General features: G+C 28.5%; 1 protein-coding gene across 1 annotated transcript; it reads left to right on the top strand.

Annotated features, from left to right (window-relative positions):
• The first annotated feature begins 13,611 nt into the window (after positions 1-13,611).
• On the top strand, positions 13,612-15,513 carry LOC137838009 (transcription factor BEE 3-like). Its single transcript, XM_068647209.1, has 6 exons — positions 13,612-14,080; positions 14,211-14,330; positions 14,525-14,590; positions 14,679-14,747; positions 14,867-14,944; positions 15,221-15,513. The coding sequence occupies exons 1-6, from the start codon at positions 13,685-13,687 to the stop codon at positions 15,311-15,313; spliced, it is 822 nt and encodes a 273-aa protein (XP_068503310.1). The 5' UTR covers positions 13,612-13,684; the 3' UTR covers positions 15,314-15,513.
• The last annotated feature ends 7,307 nt before the right edge of the window (positions 15,514-22,820 follow it).

The following is a 22,820-nucleotide window of genomic DNA, read 5'->3' on the forward strand; positions in this document are numbered from 1 at the left end:
TTGACACACAATTTAAGAGACATGTCCGACCTCATAGACTATTACTAACCACAATAATATGATTTTGACCATTATAATTATAACAAAAAAATTGCATTATAAAAACAGCAATATTCTTACTTTATACCACATATTCTAAAGACCTAATTGTAATTTTAGTTTTGTAGCCATTATATTTAATACAAACATTTTATTATTTTATCAACAATATATTAAATGGATGAATTTATGTGATATTGTTTTCCATGGTTACCTCCATGAACAGTAACAATAGATATATAGCATAAATACTCCCAAATCAAAATTTGATGTTAAGGTTGTTGTTGCTGTAGTGTGGGCCAGGATTGAAACACTGCTACGAATCTTACAACTCACCCACATTTTTTTTATTGGTTTTCAATTGTCCCATGATGTCTGATTTGGTATAAGAATGAATTCAATGTGGTTCTCCTTTCTCCTAATTATAAATCTTCCATTGGGTTCTCTTCTGGATGAAAATTCAGTGAGAAGAATATACAAACAATGAGAATAGTCCTCTATAATATTTTACTATTCACACACATGTTTATAACTTTCTGCCACATCTGGGTATGGTATTAAACTTGAACAACCAAGAGGGTGATAAATGGTGACTCATCATCTTCTCTCAGTCAACTTGGTTCAAGAATCAACAGGAGAAAAGTAAAATAACTCAATATCAAATTAGATTTTTGTAGTGGAGTTAAACGTGGTAGGTATATCTTTGTCGACAAAGCTAATATAAAAAAACTTACTCAATAAAGAATAGTAGAAAAGTAGTGTCAATTTTTTCGGTAAATTATGATTTTTGGTAAAATTGATAAGTTAGTACGTAATTTTCGAAATGATTTTAGAGTGAATATCGTACATGAATACAATTTTAAACTAGTAAAGACTCTATCGAAAGTCGTATTCTATCGGCACGACTTTGTCAATTTCATTAAACAAAAGTCAATTTCATTAAACAAAAGTCATATGATACCCTAACTATTTTGATTAAATCTGAAATTAACTTTAGATAAAGCCGTACATGATTGGTACGACTTCAGTTGTATCATTTTACATTGACGTCTCCGACGTCATATAAGTCATGTATGATTTTCACTATAAATAATCTAAATGATGTAAAATTTATCCATTTTCATGAAAAAAAATCCAAACTTTTAATTTGTGAAAAAAATTACACTACTTTCATATGAAAAAACTATAATAAAAGTAAAAGAAAAAAATCTTGCATGATTGGGAATGGGAAAGTGAGCAAATCTTCTCTACAAATAATTATCTTCTATAATTAAGTTTTCTGCAATATAACTTGATTTTGTTCTAATCAGGATAAGTGGATTTTTGTTTTTAAGTATATATTCCAAACTGGTTTCAAAAGTAAACATGGCTTGGAAACTCAATTTTGTGAAAACAAAATACTAATATACTAACTTTATTTCAAACATGTTTCTTGTGATTAGTATGAATCTTGGTTTGGGATAGAACCATTAGGATAGAGCAGAAAAGAAACAACTAACTAGCTAAGATGAAATACACATAACCATTTTCATTTTGTCAAATGTATGAATATCTAGGTTTTTAAAGTTTTCAATTAGATAGGTCATAGACATGGATGTTGAAAAGGTGACATGAGATTGGACAGGTTGAGTGAGAAAGTTGTACAAGTTCTCACATGAATTGCATTCCATAAAGTATGGGAGAAAATAAATAATTTTGACCCTTTATATCAAAAGGGGGTCTATATTTGATGACCCATAAGCCACAACATTAAGAAGTAGCCATAGTTGTAGGATTTTTAGGTAACTATTTTGCAATAGTTAATAGATAGTTAGTGCCCATTTCTGTTTTGTTCTATAACATAACATAACATTGAAAGCCCAACCCATTCTCCATTTTAGCATCTCATAGTGAAGTTATATACGTAACACAAAGAGACTCATAGTTATAATAATACGACACGGATATAAATACAAAAATATATATAATTTTTAAAATATAAAAAATATATATAATTTTTAAAATATAAGACATGAAGATACAGATCTATATATTATATAATTATAAATTATATAAATTGACAATAAAAATTTATGTGCACAAATATGTTTTAGTTTTTCTTTAACAGAAAGATATTTATCATGACTGGTTTAAAAAGATTTGTTCTTTATATTTATAATCATAATAAAAATTTATACAATAAATTTGAGTTTTTAGAAATGAATGTATTTCTTCTTTTTAAAATTGTATTACAACTGTGCACTACAAGGAAATCATGAAATAGAAACCAATTTGTAGAAACCAAAATAATTAGTTGCAATAGTAACTAAATTAGAAACCATTTTAGAAACTAAAAAAAAAATTAGTTTCTAAATTAGTTTCTATTATTATTAAATAGTTTCTAAATTGGTATCTAATTAGCAACCAAAGTTTTTGCTACCAAATTTAGAAACTAAATAATTGGTAGTTAAAACTTTAGTTGTTAATTAGATACCAATTTAGAAACTATTTAACAATAATAGAAAATAATAGAAACTAATTTAGAAACCAATTTTTCTTTTAGTTTATAAAATGGTCTCTATTTTAGTTCCTATTGTAACTAATTATTTTGGTTTCTAAAAATTGGTTTCTATTTCATGATTTTCTTGTAGTGGTGGTAGAATTATTAGAAATCTAATCAATATTTTTTGAATTGCACACTTCACTACACATATTTTATAAATGTCATATAAGTGTTGGTGTCTAGTACGTGTGTTGAAAGGTGTGTTCGAATCTGATGGTGTAATCTCCTAATTATTAATCAATTAACCTTAATTGATTCTTGTTATGTTCATTTTTGTCTGCAATTATGCAGCTGTAATGTTGGTGATTGTGACATGAAGCAAGCATGTAATTAGCACAGTGGAATTGCCAAGTAAGCAGGCATGATCCATTACATAAGAAGCTTGTTTGCAAAAGTCAGACCAAGAAGCAGAGACCACATAATAGATGAGAGTGATTCAGAGTTTGAACCAGATAAGACATTGTGGTCACAGAGATAATAATAATAAAAATGATGATTACTATTATTATGATATGATTAAATGCTGATCATTAATCAACTGTGTTCATAATAGTTACAAAGACTCACTGATATGACATCATTCATCACCAGCTGTGATAACAGATAAGCTTTGATCAAAAACTTTTCCAAATCCACCTTTTATTTTTCCTAAGATTTGTTCTAAATTTTAACTTTTCTTTCTGTTCTTGTTGGGACAAAACAACAACTTAGAAAGGAAAATGAACTCATCATCCATGATTTATGAGTTTAATAAAAGTGGTTCGCACTAATATCTTAAGCCAATCAAATTTGAGTTTAGAAAGAGATTCGCCATTATTGTTAATTCTTTATGTAGTTTCTATTACTTCATTAACAAATATGAATAGTAAACATTTTAAATTGTTTGATATAAACATTCAATTGTTATAATTTTTTAAATAACAAGATACGATTGTAAATATTTATTACAGAATAACACAAATGATGATTTAATATATTTTACTTTAAAAGTATACAATTATCTCTCCATTACATATTTACTTTACCAAAAAATAGAAAAAAAATGACACCAAAATATAATTTATTATTATTATTATTATTATTATTTTCATAGTAAAAAAACCCAAATAAAAATAAGGGTTTACCTTGTAAACTTGTATAGTTAGATGACAGTGTAGAAAATGTTTATATAGTTATTATCACTACAAGAAAATCATAAAATAGAAACTAATTTTTAGAGACTAAAATAATTAGTTACAATAGAAACTAAAATAGAGACCATTTTAGAAACTAAAAAAAAATTGTTTCTAAATTAGTTTATATTAGTTTCTATTATTGTTAAATAGTTTCTAAATTTGTATCTAATTAGCAACTAAAGTTTTAACTACCAATTATTTAGTTTCTAAATTTGGTAGAAAAACTTTGGTTGCTAATTAGATACCAATTTAGAAACTATTTAACAATAATAGAAACTAATTTAGAAACCAAATTTCTTTTTAGTTTCTAAAATGGTCTCTATTTAGTTACTATTGCAAATTATTTTGGTTTCTACAAATTGGTTTCTATTTCATGATTTTCTTGTGTATTCACAAAATTTCCTATACACTTAATTCATTTGAATAATTAATAAAATGCTTTCAACAATTTTTTTTTAAATAAGAAGAATATAATAAGGGGATTGAATTGTGTTTTGAAAAAATTCATTGTTTTTTCTAAATATTGTTTTATGCTTTGGAATAAGATATGTTTAGTTTTTTTTCAAACAAACTACTCATATTTTCACAAACCTAGTTTTAAAAACTTCATCATCTTAAATACGTAAATAACAATGCACAAAGAGATGAAATAGATAATTTTACACAACATTTTTATACTGGTTTATTTTGATAGCACATACTACTTTAAATTCTTGACCAATTAATCAAATTTTACTAAATATACTAAGTACAATTAAATAGTTTTTTTACTTTCAATCTTAATTAATCTCGTTTAAGTATTCTTTTCACAAATTAACAAAGCATTCTTTTATTAAGTAAATTTTAATTCAATTCAATTATTTTTATACAAGTCACTGATAACTTTTAATCTTATTCTTAATTATTAATTATGTTATGGGCTGATGCGCTATTTTAATTATATATATTGAGTTGTGAATTTTACGGTAAAGAGATAGAGTTAATGACAAGGGTAAAAAGTAAAATAAGAAAAAGAAAAAAAATCAAATAATTAAAAATGTATTATGAGGCTGAAAATTTTAGTTATACTTTATTTTTAATTATATTAATTAAACATTTATCTTATACTATATATATTGTATATATATAATTACTATCGAACCATATACTTTGTAACTTACGATAACAACATTCAAAAAAAGTTAACAACACTGATATTTCAGAACCTATTAATCTTTTGAGGTTTCACTCTACCTAATTTTCTTTTAATTGGTTGACTTATGTTATGAATTATATCTCTCTCTTTCTTAATATTTTATGTATCTATAATTTAGAATGAAATTATGTATGTTGCCAAGTCAAATTATTATTATTTGTCATGTTTCAATGCCTCAATAATTGTATATATTTATATCTTTCAATATTGAATTAAAATCTCATTATATGCTTAATTTGGTCAAAATTAACTTGTCTAAGATACTAGTCTTCCATAGTTAAGGTGAATGGGGTTATGGTGGTTGAGGTTGTGTGATTTGACATGGTTGTAAGGAGCATTAGAGAATGATGGTGAAGGAGAAATAACTCATTTTGCATGAGAAGGAAAACGACAAATTACAAGAGGATTTGTAAGCTACTCAAATAATCAAATTTTGAAGATCAATCTACTGAATTCTATATATCTTTACCTCTTTCTTTAAATAACAAGAAATATTCTATATTTTTTTTACAAAATATAACTGTTGGAGATCCCACATCGACTAGAGATTAGAGTCTTTCATTGGGTGCAAACCTCAATCTTATGAGCCGGTTTTATGGGGTTGAGTTAGGCTTAAAGTCCACTTCGTAATATGGTATCAGAGCCATTTCGAGCCTATCCTAACGAGTGTTTGTGTTGGGCCTATCGTGCCACCCGCTATCGGGCCGCTATCGGACCATCCAAAATATATAGTCCCACGCACGAGCTTCTATCTATCACTCTCGGCGGGAGGGGGGTGTGTTGGAGATCCCACATCGACTAGAGATAAAGACATTTCATAATATATAAATGGGTGCAGACCTCAACCCTATGAGCCGGTTTTATGGGGTTGAGTTAGGCTTAAAGTCCACTCTGTAATAATAACAAAAAAAATTCTTTAAAAACACACTATATTGTTGTGGTAAGCATAAATTATCCTATAAGATGCTCACAAGAAAAGATTTACCAATAAATAAATAAGTGTGAGAATCCACAGTAATAAAAACATTAAATAATAATAAATTTAGAAGAAAAAAAAAATTAGTCACTATATTGACTAAATTAAATACTATTTTAGAAAAAAAAAATATTAGTATATAAAGTGGTTTTTTATTAATAAAAATCTATAAAATAGTTTCTAAATTGTTATTTAGATTAACTACCAATGTTTTGCTACTAATATTTTAGATTCTAAATTAATTTTGTAAAAGACTTATAGAGACTAATTTATAATATAAAATAGTTAGTAGTTAAAACCTTAATTAATAGTCATATACCAAATTGGAAACTAATTTATAAATTTTTATTAACAATAGAAACTAATTTGAATACCAATAATTTTTTTACTTTATAAAATAGTATCTAATTTAGTGAATATAATAACTAATTATTTTAATCTCTAAAATTAATTTTTATTTAATAATTATTTTGTAGTGTTTTATGATAATCTCTACATTTAAAAATTATAATTTTTGAGGGAGAGGAGGTGAATTCGTATGCATAACATATAAACGAGTTGTTATCAAAATTTAGAAGTTTATGTAAAAGGGAATTTAAATTACGATCATATACTAATATTATAAAAAAAATTATTAAATAAAAACTAGTTTTAGAGACTAAAATAAGTAGTTACTATTTAACTAAAAGAGAGACTATTTTATAAATTAAAAAAATTATTGATATTTAAAGTAGTTTTTATTAGTTAAATTTGGTATATAACCATTAACTGTCAATGTTTTAGCTACTTACTACTTCATATTTTAAATTAGTTTCTATTAGTTTTTTATAGACTAATTTAAAAATTAAAATATTAGTAGTTAAAACTATTATAGCTAATTTAAATACTAATTTAGAAATTATTTTATAAATTTTTATTAATAATAGAAATCACCTTAAATACTAATAATTTTTTAATCTTTAAAATAGTATCTAATTTAGTCAATTCAGTAATTAAGTATTTTTTATCTTTAAATTTAATTTTTATTTAATGATTTTTTTTAAGTTTAAAAAGCAATTTGTTTGATGTGCAAATAGTATTACAAGGATATTGTAAATCAATCACTTGTTAAAAGCACTATAATAAATCCGAAGGATTCAATGAACCCTCTTAGGAATATATGTTAATAGTGTGAGAGTAATGATATCCTTGAGCCACAATCAAATTAATGTAGTAATGAACTGTTGAGAGATTGCAACTTTCTTTCTTTTCCATTTATAGTTGATTTCATACGCACCCACTTACAATTTTTCTGCTTCAAAATGTTTCCTTCAAAGGCCATAAGATGTGAAGGATGCATTTAGACATAAATATAACTAAGTGGACATCTTATCAGTCATCAAATCATCTTTTAGGTCAAGAAAAGTAGACCATATTTTGTCACTGAATCTGTCATCTTTCCTAGGTTGTTCAATATGATTGCACCATAGTTTTCAGATAAATATTTTAAGGAAATGTTGAATCCTGTGAACATGATTAACTGTAATTATTATATTTGGACTACATTGGGATTTGAGGTGATTTAAATTGAACCACCTAATACCCTATATATGTACTAAATGTGTGTGATGCTGCTGTAGTTTCATATGGTGCAGTGGGTTACGATCTTCACAAAAAAAACTGATTTTTTTTCTTTTAAAAGAAAACAATCTACTTTCTCATTGCAGGAAAGGACACAAAATTGTATTTTAGTGTATACCGATCGGTTCGTATGATCAATTCGAATTCCATTACGTCGATTAATATCATTATATCTAAACAGAGAATTTACGATTAATCAAATATTAAATAGTATATCCTTAATTACATATTAAATTTTTAATCAATCAATAGGAAGGATCCACAATAATTATATAAATAAACACAAATTTCAAGAATCAAGTACGTCATCATCTAGAACTAAATACACTAAGCGTCGAGAGCCGAAGTCTTACTTGAACATCAGAGTGTCTTTTTCAAGTATCATACGAGTCCGAAATTCACGAAGACGAGGAGTTCATTCGAGAGGAAGGAGGGAAGAACAGACCGACCGATCGAGATGAGGTTTAATAGTTCTCTTGACTCCAACCCCACTCAAAAAAAGAATCCAAATTATTTCTCTTCATTCTTATTTTCCTCGAATAAAAAATATATAGTTAAGGTCTGAACGAATGACATAAGGTTAAGTATATTTGTTAAAGTATGTATTAATAAGATCAAGTATATTTATTAAAGTATGTATTAATGATGACCCATGTTTTAATTAAGACTCAAGAAGTTTGATACTATAAATCCGCGTTACAAGTAAGATAAATGTATGTTTTAATTAAGACTCAAGAAGTTCGATACTATAAATCCACGTTACAAGTAAGATAAATGTATGTAATTATTATAACATTTATTGTACCCATTATTTGAATACTTGAATTTTGGAATTTTTTTTTGTAAGTGTTATCTCAAAAGTCGAAACCCAAACGACTAAAGGTAGATGGATGAAAGTGAGTGAAGAAGAAAAAGATTCAATTGTTCAACCTATGGAATGTGAAGAAAAAAAAATTAACGGTTTCATGTAATTTTAGAAGATAACTTTCAATGAAAAAGAAAAAGGGATAACTTTCACGTTTTGTGTCTAAAAACACATGAAATATTAAGAGGATGTGTTAATTTGTGTCAGTTTTGAACCAAATCATGTCATTCTCAAGTATTTGTTGCTCTCTTTGTTTTGTATTGATAGTTTTTCTTAGTTTTAAAGGGCCTACAAAAGTGTATTCAATCTGCGTTTTTGAAATGAGCAGATAGAATTGTAGAACTTGCTAAAAAGCATATCCAATTAAGTCATATTTCCACAAAATCAGCTTCTCATACTTATCTTGCATAGGCATCACTTCTGTTACATTTTTTTCAACATTTAACTCTCAAGAGTGGGTGCTGATACGTACCAAGAGATACCAAACCAAAGAGGATATTGAAAACTTTCATCTTTTCTGAACTAAAGAGAAGTTTGTAATGAAACAAAAGAGAAGTTTGTAATGAAAACAAAAGAGAAGTTTTGCCAAACCTACTATATAATATCTTTCTCAAACCTTGATCACGTTAATGAGAGACATAAAAGGTATTTAACTTGTAATTTTGAAAAACACAGCTAATATATATAACTTGCTGAAAAGTACAATGAGTTAAGTGCAAGTAAATTTTCACCAAATAAATTTCTCAATATCGGCAATTCTTCTCTTTCTCTCACATTTTTCAGTATCTAACTGACATACATATATGACTTTTTTAAGAAAATATTAGTGGTCATGAGAAATGTTATCCTAAAGAATTGAAGACAAGGTGTATATGAAAACAAGTGCAAGGAGTAGATTTTAGCTCCCAAATGTCAAAAGTCAAGACTATTACAGTTATGTTAGGTGAATCCGGCCTATAGCTATTGTAGCCATAGACTAGCCATTCTTCATATGGCATTCTCTTCCAAAGTAACTTGTTTGGATGCACACCTTTGATTCATACTAAGGCTTAAAGGAAAATGCATGGGCAAGTTCACCATTCCACGTTTACAATATGGAAGATATTTTCCCATATGGTAGTGTGACATCACAACCAAATCCTTTATAGTCCTAAGCTCTTGCATTTAGTTTTCAAAACTCTAACTATGTAGTTTTGCAAAAGGGTAATGAAGGGTTTTTAGTATAGTACCGATCGGGCCAGATGGTAACTGGATGACTCGGTATCGAATACCGACCGATCAACATGTTAATGCATTAAGGATAAAAGATTATTAACAAGATTAAGTCGTACGGAAGGAAAATTAGATAATATGTCTTTACTATCCACATACTAATCTCGGCTCAGTAGTAATCAGGTTCATCACAACCGTATAAATAGATCCAACAACTAAGATAAATGTACGTCATTATTACATATTTATTGTACTGAATACCGAATGTTTACTTGAGTATCATAATACTTTTTGCAGATATTTTTCCGACTGAAAGTTGAAGATAACAAAGTCAGATCGAATTGAAAGAGTTAATTGTTCAGCCGGTGTGAGTCCGTTTATACAGTAACATTTACTATAGGAAAAGGTTTGTTTCAAAGTGAAGTAACTCTTTGTCTTTCTGTGTGAGCCGTCAATGGCTACAAGCAAATGATGAAAAGAATGGCCATTTTTGGCAAGGCTACAATGGGGTGTGTTTGCATATAGGGGCAACTCCAACTTTTGAATGCCCATATGGTTTCTTTAGAGTGTGAGTGAGACCAAGGAATGTAACCCTTAATGAGAATTAAATGAACTGCCGCAGGCCAAACACACACCCCACATGTCAGAAGGCTGTTTCAAAGTTTGGTTCATTCATTTCTTAAATATCAGTTCAAATCAGAGGCAGTGTGAGCAAACATAGGACAACAAATTCTGTGGCCGAACAGTAGGAATTGAAAGGTTCAACAACTTGGACACCCTTTCAAATTTATTTAACCTATTTAAATCAGATTCAAGATTAAGTTTATGAACAGTTCATACATGACAGTTTTTCTATGGAAAAATGTTTAATTATTTTGCACTGAGATAGAATCTAAACCATGTTTAGATAAACACCTCCATTATACAAATCTGTATTACAAGAAAAACATAAAATATAAGAGTACATTCAATTTCTCTTTCTTCTTTTCCTTGTTTTTTCAACAGCACCACCAAAGAAGTTTTACTCTGAACTTTGTATTAAACCAGTTAGTTTTCTTCTTATTTATTAAAAGAAGTACAAAACCAGAACTTTTCAGAAGATCATCTTTCGTCCAAACACGCTTAACTACGAAGTTCTGATGAGATCCGGTGCATTAGTGCTGATATGATCGCATCTTATTAAATCAGTTAGTTTTATCAAACTATTTCTTTAGTTTAACTTTGAATAAAATAGTAGGTGTGGTATGAGTTTGCAAGAGAATCCTCTGGTACTAAAGAAATTTTGGTTGTTTTAAATTTGAAAATAATGTTTAGGCCTTTGGTTAGGTTGGTTGATACATTGACCAAACACAGTGTGTTAATGTGACTTGGTGATTAAGAAAGCTATGGTTTCGTCCTTTTCTCACACATACATGTTGGTGAGTTAATGGCTCTATACCCTCTCCTCCATTACGTAACAATAACACTTTTAATGGGGTGGAGCAAAGGTTCATGGTACTGAATATAAAGCACCATGCTTATGTGGCCTCAAGTATGGACAAGGCAGAAGAACAAGTTGCAGAAAAGATCGCACTCTAACAATGACAGTTTGTGTGCACAGTATGCATCATACACCATTTCAAATATTCTAATGCATTCTAATGGGGTGCTTTTCTCTGTTTTCTCCAATTTACTTTAATATATATAAATAATTTTTCTCTTTTGTGGTGTAATATCATCATATAAGGTTTGCATTCATATGAAAAGTTTTTATATATAGTTTAAGTAGGATTTCTAAAATATCTTATTTACTGATGATTTGAATAATCTGATAAGGTTAACCAACTTTTCGTTGAAATAAATTGATTATATATTATATTAAGTGAAATTTAAATTTAATTCAATCTTATAAAACCGACTCTTAAAATGTGATTTACACTGTTTATATACTATGAAAAGTCTTTATCTCTAATTGTGATCTCCAACAATATTAAATTCAATAAAATTATTAGAATATAAATTTAGCTATAATTAATCACATAAAATCAGTGAAAGGGCATTTTACTCATTTTTCTTTTTCAAATTCTATTGAGATTTTAATTTTTCTTGTATACCCTTCTAGTGAGTACTTTAATAATATGATATCTGACCATTTAATGAATTTAAGATGAATTTCAATATTATTTTATAAAAAAATGATAATAGAGTATAAAAAAGTATTAATGGAGTCTGATTTAAACTAACTCATTACTCAATTTAATAAAAACATTTTGGGTCGGATATTAAGTAAGTTTTTTTGGTGTTAACATACTAGACTTAATTCAACTTTAGCTCATCTTTAATTAAGTTCGACTTGATTTAATTAATAATATTTTAATAAAACGCATCTATATAATAAAACAATAGAATAAATTGAATAATAATTATATTGATAGTATTGTTAATATTAATATTATTTAATAATGTTAGTTGAGTTTAGTTCAATTTTAAACTTAAATATATAGAATCAGTTACTCCATATCTCTAACTAACTGAGTTAAGTTTAACTCACTTTGTAAAAAAGAACATATTATTTGATGTATTAATCTTCTTAGAATAACGACATTTTGACATTTTTCTTCTTTTATATAATTATTATACAACTAAATTTACTATTTTATTATTAAAAAAGTTATTATGTAGTTATTTTAAAGAAAATATTGTATTTTTAATAGTTTTATGGATGAAATTCTCGCACGTAGACAAATACTGGGGTAGTGAACAATGACGTAGGTAAAATCGATTTGATTGGTACAAATTTTTTTGGAATGCAACACTATTTTATTGTGAAATATTTTCACATTTGTATAATTTTGATTTGTATAACTTAGTCCAACCAGAACTAACTATCTTAACAAATATAAATATTTCTTTATTTAGTCTAATTAGATATTTTTTAAATGGTAGTGCATTATTTTATTTGTATGCTTTTAATTTTTTTTAAGTTCTTAGATTTTACTTGGATTAATCATATATATTTATGTATTTTTATAAATTTATATGTTTCTCACTTGATTTTTTTATTTAATTATCTATTTTATATTTTAAAACATTAGTCTCTATAATTAGTAAGTTTAGAGAAACTCAAGAGGGAAAAAAAGTGGTTAACTTACTAATAGAATGCAATAGAAAAAAAAAATATTGAATACATCAATCAACTTTTTGTTATAATTTAATTAATGATCTTTAAATTTGAATGTTAAGTAATCGTTAAATAAGAATTGTACTCACGCTAAATTTTCGATAAACTTTATGTTATAATTTAATTGATAATCTGTAATTGTTAAATAAAAATTGGACTCGTGCTAAATTTTAGATAACTTTATGTTATAATTTAATTGATGATCTTTAAGTTTGAATGCTGAATAATCATCCAATAAGAATTGGACCATCGCTAAACTTTAGATGAATCTGATATTATATTAAGAAGTGAATTTTAAGTTAAATCTAATTTTATAAAATTGATTTATTAAGTGAGATTGAACACTTCTATACTATAAAATGTTTTATCTTTAGTCGATATGGATCTTTTTAACAAAGAAAAGAAAGCAGAAAGCATGTGAGTTTGCATTATGTTATAAATATGAATATGAGAAGAGGAGGAAGAAAAGAAAAATGGAAGTTATGGTGGTGACATAGAATAAGGAAGAAGAAAGGTGATATATTTTGGAAGATTTTGCACCAAGGCCATGCTTCCCCACTAAACAAGTGCACTTTTTGTAATTCCCACTAGAGCTAAAAAATTGAATGATAGCACAACACAAATTAAAAAGTCTAAAAGCTCCAAAACTAGGCGTGCTTTTCTCACAAAACATGGGTCCTTAATGATATTGGACATTTTTCCCTGTGCAAGGGGCCAACTAAGGGAACAAAAACTACAGAAGCTTGAGCTGCCACGTGGCCACCTAAGAATACCTTCTATTCACCAATGTAGCCACAATTCCACAGTATAAATACAACAAGTGTAACCCACATTATCCAAATACCACTTAAACACTTCATAAACACTCTTTCACTTCCTCATTCTGTGATTTATAATCACATGGCTGAATTCACAGAAAATCTGCAACTTCAAAGCATTAGACCCTCTTCCTTTCCCTTCTTAGACATTGATCCAAGCATGGAACTCTTAAACCAATTCATTGGGATGAACCAACATGTCATAGACAACTCAAACTTGACTATGCACAACTTGATGCCATTCTCCTGTGACACCTTCTTGGGCCCTCAGGAACCTGAGTTTCCAGGAAACTTGGAAGAAAATTTCCCTGCCCTTGTTCATCATGTCAACCACAATGCACTTCCTGTTTCCCTCCCCATTTTCCAAGCAGAAAACAAGATCCATGATGGTAAAAAGAGGAAATCAATGGATCTTCCAGAGACCAGTTCAGCTAACTCAACTCCTGCAGTTTCTGAAAGTGGAAGCAAGAGAAAACATGTAAATTTCTTCTACTGGTTTTTCACTTCTCTTCCCCATGCATGCACCATGTCTTATGTTGGATAATTTTGTTTGAAAATGCATGCCAGAGCAAGACTGAATCTGGTTTTTCTTTTGTGAATAATTTCAGAGTTCTGGCAGAGGAAAGAGAGCAAAAAGCAATGTGACAGAAGAGGAGAAAGCAAAGGAAGTGGTCCATGTGAGAGCCAGAAGAGGTCAAGCTACCGATAGTCATAGTTTAGCAGAAAGGGTGTGTATATATATATATAGTTCCTAACTTCACTTTCTTCCAACCTAGAAAGAATTGTTAAATACCAACACAAAAGTAAAATAAAAATAAAAATAGATGAATTTATTCAATCTTACTTTGGCTACTTTTCTTGTCTGTTTGATTGTGATGAACTTGGACTAATGCATATTTGTGTATCATTTATTGTTGTTCAGGTTAGAAGAGGGAAAATCAATGAGAAATTAAGGTGCTTACAGAATATTGTTCCAGGATGTTACAAGGTAGAGACATGTTTCCTTCAAAAGCTCCAATTGTGTGTTACTTCATGAACCAAACTCTTATATTTCAATTTTTAATCAATGTTTGCAGACCATGGGTATGGCAGTAATGTTGGATGAAATCATAAACTATGTGCAGTCCTTGCAGCATCAAGTAGAGGTGAGTGATCAAAATAAAAAGTAAAAGAGAGAGAAGAAGATGGTGTTCACTTTTTGTTAGAAAAGATACTTTTATGCCTTACAAATATTAATAGCAATCCACCTTTGGCTTTTTTGCAGTTCCTTTCTTTGAAGCTTACTGCAGCAAGTACCTTTTATGACTTCAATTCCGAGACAGATGCTTTAGAAACAATGCAGGTACCTACTTCTAAAATTTTCTGGTCTTATTTAATGTAAAATAAAGTTGTGTTGTTTTAATGATTGCTCCTTTTGTGTGGTATTCAAATCAGTAAGCATGAAAACCTCTTAGTTCATATATATCTGCAAATTGTTTTGATGGATAAGAACAAATATAAGAGATGGTGAACATGAAATACGTTTGATAGTAGACAAGGGTATGAGTAGTTGTGTCACTTAATGTTCAAATTCAAAGTATATTATTATATTCATCTTTATTTTTCTAATTTGTGGCAGAGAGCAAGAGCATCAGAGGCAAAAGAGTTAGGGAAGTATAAGAGAGAAGGGTATGGAGGAGTTTCATGCTTTCAACCAAGTTGGCCACTTTGACTTCAGTTTTGGATGTTTTAACTCAGCAGCCATACAAGATCACACTTCATCAGCTCTTTTACTTTTACTTTCTGCAAAGATCAATTTGTTTCCACTCTGTGCTACTAGCACAAGTGGACATTCTTGCTTGTACAATCCTTCAGACATGTGTAGAAATCAAATGGAAGTTAATAAGAAGAGAATAGACCACATTTTATATATATTTTTTTTTTATATTTGTGGAATGTGTGGTGGGTTGCAGTACTTGCAGATTTGACAATATATGGCCAAATACACAGACACCAATAATCATACCTCAAATAACAACAATCAAAAAGGAAAAAAAAAAAAAAGAAATAATTCTACCATGTATTTCTGCCTTCGACCGAAGCATGTGCATTCTAGGCTAGTTATTAATTAATCCAACAATAATTGGAATTAATTGCCCTTGTGCATGCAAAATCTTGAACCTAAAATTTTGTTGTTTGATATGTTTGCAGTAAGTGTTGTGTAACAAAACTGCATTATTCAGCAAGAACAACAAAGTATAGTTATTCATTCATGCATGAACAATAATCTTGCTAGATACATTTACACCTCAAAGTTTAAAAGCTCATGCCAGAACAAGGATTCTTTCATTTTCTGAGTAGAAAAGGCGCATATCTTTTTACGATTTTGGGAATAAAATTGTTCTCGGATCATATTATTCTGATCACTGTACACATTTCCAAAAAAGTATTGAATTTGATGAATTCCCTTTCTCCATTTTCTTTAAGAAATAAATTTGACTATCATGGTAGCAAAAATAATTAGTTTGGTAACCTCAAATGTAACCAACCCAAGACTTTAATTTCGGTGTTTAGCATTTGAGTTCATCCCAAGTATATCAGTTTCCTTGTCAATTGCCAAAGATGTGTATCAGTTACTTGTCAATCTGAACTTTGAGATTCTAAGTTGAATTTGAATTTGGCTGGTTATTCGTATATGTCACTTTTTGGTGGTTGAGAATATTAATCGTACATAAATAAATCGCACATAACTACTTCCAAATCTTGCTGAAATTCTTGGCAAATATTTTACTTGCGAAAAACTACTGTGAAAAAACTATTCACGTGATTCCATTTGTTCTACCAAGTTCCACACATGGACCCAGATTGAATTGTTGCGATCATGAATCAACTAGGAGGTCCATGTCTCGTAGGACCTACTGCAACAACAATAATATTAACAAGTGTTTCTTTTTTGTTGCAAATTCAACAGTGTTTATCTTTTCACTTGGCTTTTCAGAACCTGGCTAAAGGTGTTGTTAATGAAACTGGAACCATCAAACTTGGTGACCAACCCTTATCACAATCACAGTATTATATTATCTCACAAGTTGATTACATAAACTATACAGTCGTATTTAACTCGATCATAACATAACAGTTCATAAATCTGTTACTGTCTCTTTTTTTTTCATCTGCAAGACTTAAACTAGAATTCTTATTTGAAAGAAAGGAACAATATTAGTAAGTGTTGTGAGATTTGTCTAAGAATTTCCTTCCATATCTGTTTTGGTCTCTTTGGAATGGACCATGTTAATTAAGAGGGGGAGTATAAAAGAAAGTAGTAATTTTCACTTGATGTTTTATGCTCACAATAAAGTGGTGTGAATTGAGCAAGAGGTGATGCTTTGTCAAGAAGTAGTTTAAAAATCTCGTTTGTCGGTAAAACAAGGAAATTGCTTATCCATTTTGGCAGTGTAATGAGGCGTGAGTGCAACAATTGTAGTAACATGACAAAGCAGAAGGCAAATCCAAGGGGAACAGTGAGCATGGAACCCACCTGAACCAATGAATTCATGAAATCTTGTGGATGTTGCCAATTCATTAAGTGAATGATTGAGGAGAGAAAGCATTAATGAGGTTGTAGCACATTTGTTGTTATTGTTTAATGAAAGGGGAAGGAGGGGTTAGATGCATTGCATCCATGGAATTGGTAGAAGAAGAGGACAGCTTGAATGGGCCAGAGCATGCTGAAAAGAGGATGGGCAATGTGGGTTCTCCAACTTCAGGAAAATGATAAGAGCTTGTGAACCTTTTAAAGCCACTTTTGCTTCTTCACTCCAACTCAATCTCCTTATTTGACCCACTTTTGACCATGCTGTTTCCTTGTCTCTTAGAGCTAGCATGCATGAATAAGGAGGAGGAATATGGACTTAAAGGGTCTTAAAGTTAAGTTGATGCTTGAAAGATGTGTATATCATATATTCCCAATATGGATTCAGATTTGGGGACACATGTTTGGAGGTAGTAGTTGGGGTTGTAGAACACTAATCATCAAATTAACTTCCTCATTACTCTATGCATGCATCAATCATCCCTTTGCTATATATATAATAACTCTGGTAAAGGTTTTCTTAGTTAAAGGTTTGGTCTTGGGTTACGTCAAGGCACCTTTAACTGTTTTTTCTTATTCGGATTGGTGTTTTGATCCTTTGATTTGTACGATGATGATTAAATGATGTGTTAAGGTGTTGGTTAGATTCTCAGTTGGTTTTTGAGTATATGCATGAGTTTTGTTATGTTATCGGTAGGTGGTTTTTAGCAGAGTTAAGGAAAGATTAACTATTTTTCTTTTTCGATTTGTATAAGAGTTATACCATCACTTCTGAACCTTTGAACTGAAGTGGTTCATATTTATTTATTCTTTTTCTGATAAAAAATAATAATAACTCTTCTAACTTACTCAATAGTGATCACAAGTTTAATGTAGAATTTTCTGTTTGTTAGTGTTAAAGTTTGAGTGTTTACACTGATTTTACCTTATCTGACTGAAACAAAATTGTTTGTTATAAAGGATAAAGTAGTCTTCTACCAAAAAAAGTTGGGCAAGTTCAAGGATCCAAGCAGAAGTACAGTGGGCTCACAAGTCACTACCAAGGTTGTGAAGTGAAAGTGGAAGTTGCTAGGTGGTGAGGAATACCATAACCCCACCAATTTTGCCAAAATGGAAGCAAAACCATCAGTATCTGTTTGTATGGTCTTCTTTTAACATTGAAAACAAAGTTCATGACTCTACAATTGCAACAAACACTCTCACCCCAATTTTGTTGTTACCTTCTTAAAACCAACATCTTCACCTCCCTCTATTAAGGTCAAGTGGTGTTGACTTGGCAAGATAGGGTTTGGACCAAAACCAACACTGCTGTCTCTTCACAACACTGCTGAGGGATTCTGAGTTTGTAATCTGCCATTCAGTTCCTGCTAATTATTCACTTCACATCAGCCCCCATTTCCACAGAGGTTTTTTGCACCTAGACTTTTTCTAACTGCTATTCACATAATACATTATTCCTAGTCACATATATAGCCAACACAATAAGTTAGAAAGAACACACTTCTTCAACTCATAAACTACAAATGCAACTACTCAATCTTTACCCACATTACTTTATTAATCACTGCTTCTTGTTTACTATTTTTTCTTGGCTTTAACATCACCGTTCTCTTTATCCTTTCCACATTTTTTGTTAACAGATAACACACTGGAACCTGTGCTGCTGGGTCATACTATCACCAATACTTTTTTTATATATATTTTGTATCTCTTACTTTTCATCAACGTGACACTGACATGGACACTGACACAACACGGATACGGACACAGATACAGAGATACGTATAATATTTAAAATATAGGACACATAGACACAGATCTATATATTATATAATTATGAATGATATAAATTGACAATAAAGATTTATGTGTACTAAGTATTTTTCAGTATTTTTTAACAGAAATATGTTTTTCATAGCTAGTTCGAAAGGATTTATTCCTTATTTTTATAATCATAATAAAAATTTATACAATAACTTTGAGTTTTTATAAAATTAATGTATTTCTCCTTTTAAAAATTGTGTTAGACCTGTGTTAGAATTTTCAGAAATCCAACAAATAAGACATTTAACCGATGAATGTCATACAAGTGTCGTGTCTGACACGGACACGCCATTTAAAAGAAGTGTCTGAGCTTCATAGTTTCTCATTAAACGAATTTTATTCATAATTTAATATGTTTTTTTTATGTTGAACAAAATTATAAATGTTAAACTTAAGGGGTTAAAGAAAAATTTGAACTTTAAATCTTAAATCATAAAAGAAACTCATTTTAATCTTTCAAATTTAGTGTTTAGAAACTTCTTCTTTTTTCAATTTTGAGAGAGTAAAAAACACTTTTCTTAAATTTGAAACCAAAACAATTTCTTTTTAAAATTTTAAAGCTGAAAATATAATAAAACCTAATAATTTTTAGCTGGTATCATATTTTGTTTATGTGTTTACTTTTGGTAAGAGCCTTGAAATTTTATATTTAAGTAGGGAAGGAAATATTGATTTTTCTGTTCATGAGTTAAAAATATTCTGTTTAAAGAGAAGATGGAAAAATATATTATCCATTTAGTAAATTAAGTTGACTTAGGATTTTTAATTAAATTTATGTACTTTTTTGTTTAAACACGCAATATGTATTTCAATAAGGTTTTATACGTATAAAAGATTATGATTTTATGGTTTATAATATTTTTGGAATTCCTGCACTCCCATAATTTTTAATCACACCTCATAATTTTTAAAATGTAATTTTTTGATTATCTACTCTGGAAATCTTCAACAGATTTCTGAAATTTTTTAAATAAAATTTTCAGAATTGAATTTTCGAAATAAGCTCTCAAAAACTATGAAATGCAATAAACATATTTTTTAGAAAATCTTTATGGAACAATATAATACATGCATTTCAAAAAAAAAATTCAAAGCAGTATTTTTAGAACAAGTTTTCTAGAATAAATTTTTTAAAATAAATTTTCTAGAAGAAGCTTCCAACTAAATTCCTCCCAAAAAGTACATCAGTTGGTAGAGCCGGTGGCATGGTGCAGCGAGGGAAGGTCCTTTTGTCTTTTCCTTTGTAATTAGAAGTGGAGTTAGTAATCATGGGGGGCAGAAGAAAAATCAATTAAATTTTCATCACTGTTAAAACCATAGCGAAAAGGCCCATAACGGAAAGCCCATATTAAATTTTCTTCTTTCAACCCTATAATATAAAAAGACTGATTTATCATTATTATAATATATTTGAAATATATTTCAATTGAACAAGCTACATAATCTTTATATATATATTAATTACGTAATAAAAATATAATTATTTTAGATTATATAATTTGAATATATTTAAGATAATTTTGAGTTATATAATCTAAAAATGTCCCATATTATATATTTTAAATTTTAATTTCGAATTAATTATAAAATATTATGGCAGGATTATGTTGAGCACTTTTTTATATTATAAGGTTGAGAAAATAAATTATTAGAGTGCAGTGAGAAATCCCAATAAACAGGATATGAACTACAGTTTGTTAAAACCCAATGTACCAAGTTAAAGCCCATTTCATTTGTTCCTTTCAGAACCCACTCAGTTCTCTGCCCAATTATTAAAGGGGTGTTTATCAAAATTCTTCTTGCACCCCATCAATTTTTAAAAACACTGTTTTATTTTTTTTCTAATGACTTTTGGATTATCTTTTTTGAAAACCTTTTTCAAAATACACTCTTCAGAATTCATGTATTCCAAAAAAAATTTCTGAAATTTGTGAAAAACATTTTCTAAAACAGAATTTTTAGAATAATTTTTTCAAAATGTATATAATACACTTCAGTTTCAGAATGCATTTTCTAAATTACTTATTAGATGTGATATTTATTCATTTCACTTATTTGATGGAGTGCAAGATAAAACACTCTTATTGAAGTTTTTTTTTTATGTTTTTTTTTACCAAATATTTAAGCTTTTGTTTACAAAGAAGGCATTTTATTAAATATTACTAACCATTTAATTAATGTTATGGTGGTTCAGTTTTAAGTATATTAATAAATTTATATTTTATTTTTTTTAACCTCCACTTCTAAATAACATGAAATTATTGATGTAAAAAAATTTTGAAAGGAATTTTTTTTAAAAATATCTTATTTTTCTACAAATTTTGAAAAAAAGAAATTGGCCATATTTCTATACATAGAAATAAAAGTTCCCAACCCCAAATGATTCTTTAAAATTTCATCAAAACTATATTTTTTTTCATTACCTAACTTTATAATTAATGGGATAAAGTTATACCTAACCCATACTAATGTGAGGTGGTAGAGAATTGAACTATAAAACCTAATTCTTCACTACTTCATATTCTCACCTTCCTTTTCCATCTCTTTAATTCTTTTTAAATCTCTTTACCTCTTTATAGGTTAGCAATCTTTCTTTTGTCACTTTCACGTTTTCTTTTCTTGGCATTTATCTTGTATGAATTATTTGGTTATTGAATGAGATTTCTACTTTAATTTCTTATTTTTTTTAAGTGCCCCTTTTCTTGTTATTTCTTTTATTGTGCCTTTAAGAAATATAAAAATTAGTAAATTATAACTTTTAGACTCGTTGAAAAGTAAATATAATCTTAAGAAATCACTTGTGTGTATTTGTTGATATTAATTTGAAAATTTGAATATTTTAAAACATAAATCTTTATTGCTATATTTATTGGTATGGATCGAACGGTCAACACCATGACTCAATTTCTACAATTGAACCGACCGAATGACATACATCCGTACGGGTCGATCGAATCCCTTGATCCATTAACCTTCAAATAAAGGTTAGTAAGACTAAACTACCATTAAGAATTAGGTAATACGTTCATAAGTACGACCTATTTCACTAATTCGGCCCAACAAAGTAAACTCATTAAAATAATATGAATAGGTATAGTATGTTCTAAGAACAAGGTACATCATTAATTACTGTACTATGTCAAACCCCCCTTTACTGACATGAGCGTCGGGGTGACTTCTGTAAGTACTCCCATTCAACATTCTCCTTGAAGACTGAGTGACCGAGCAACCAAGACTTAAAGGAGTAGCACGAAAACTATAAAAGTTAGCTAAAATACGAGCTGACCGACCAGTAGAAAAAAGAAAAATGAAGTTAGTCAATTATTATTTAGGTCTCATTTCCCAACACTATATATATTTAAAGCATGATAGAAGAATATCATATTATTCAATTATTTTATGTACTGATTAATTTTGAAAAATATATTAAATAATTATTTTATTATTATTACTAGCAAAAATACATATATTTTTCTTTGTATTTGTATTTATTATTATTATTATTATTAATATACTATTATATATATTCGTATTTTTTAAATATTAAATATTATTTAAAAAATAGAAACATTTTGTATATTTTAACATATAATTTTAATAATTAAATTATTATTAAAAAATATATTAATAAATTTAAATTTATAGTACAATAAACATAATTATATTAAAGTAATTATACCTATTATTTTCAATAATAACTAATTTTGATTAAGTTACATCATACTAACTACTAATTAACTAATTTTGTTTAAGTTACACCATACTAACAACTAAGTTCTAATTACGTGAAAATATTAAAACTAAACTGTTAATATTTAAATTA

This window comes from Phaseolus vulgaris, chromosome 4 (genome assembly GCF_000499845.2).
Source record: "Phaseolus vulgaris cultivar G19833 chromosome 4, P. vulgaris v2.0, whole genome shotgun sequence".
In the NCBI taxonomy this organism is placed as follows: domain Eukaryota; kingdom Viridiplantae; phylum Streptophyta; class Magnoliopsida; order Fabales; family Fabaceae; genus Phaseolus; species Phaseolus vulgaris.

Bases quoted from the DNA above. Each gene is read 5' to 3' on its own strand.
- LOC137838009 (XM_068647209.1), top strand. From the start codon at position 13,685: ATGGCTGAATTCACAGAAAATCTGCAACTTCAAAGCATTAGACCCTCT. The intron at 14,331-14,524 runs GTGTGTATATAT...ATTGTTGTTCAG, and splicing joins GTCATAGTTTAGCAGAAAGG to GTTAGAAGAGGGAAAATCAA. The intron at 14,591-14,678 runs GTAGAGACATGT...CAATGTTTGCAG, and splicing joins TTGTTCCAGGATGTTACAAG to ACCATGGGTATGGCAGTAAT.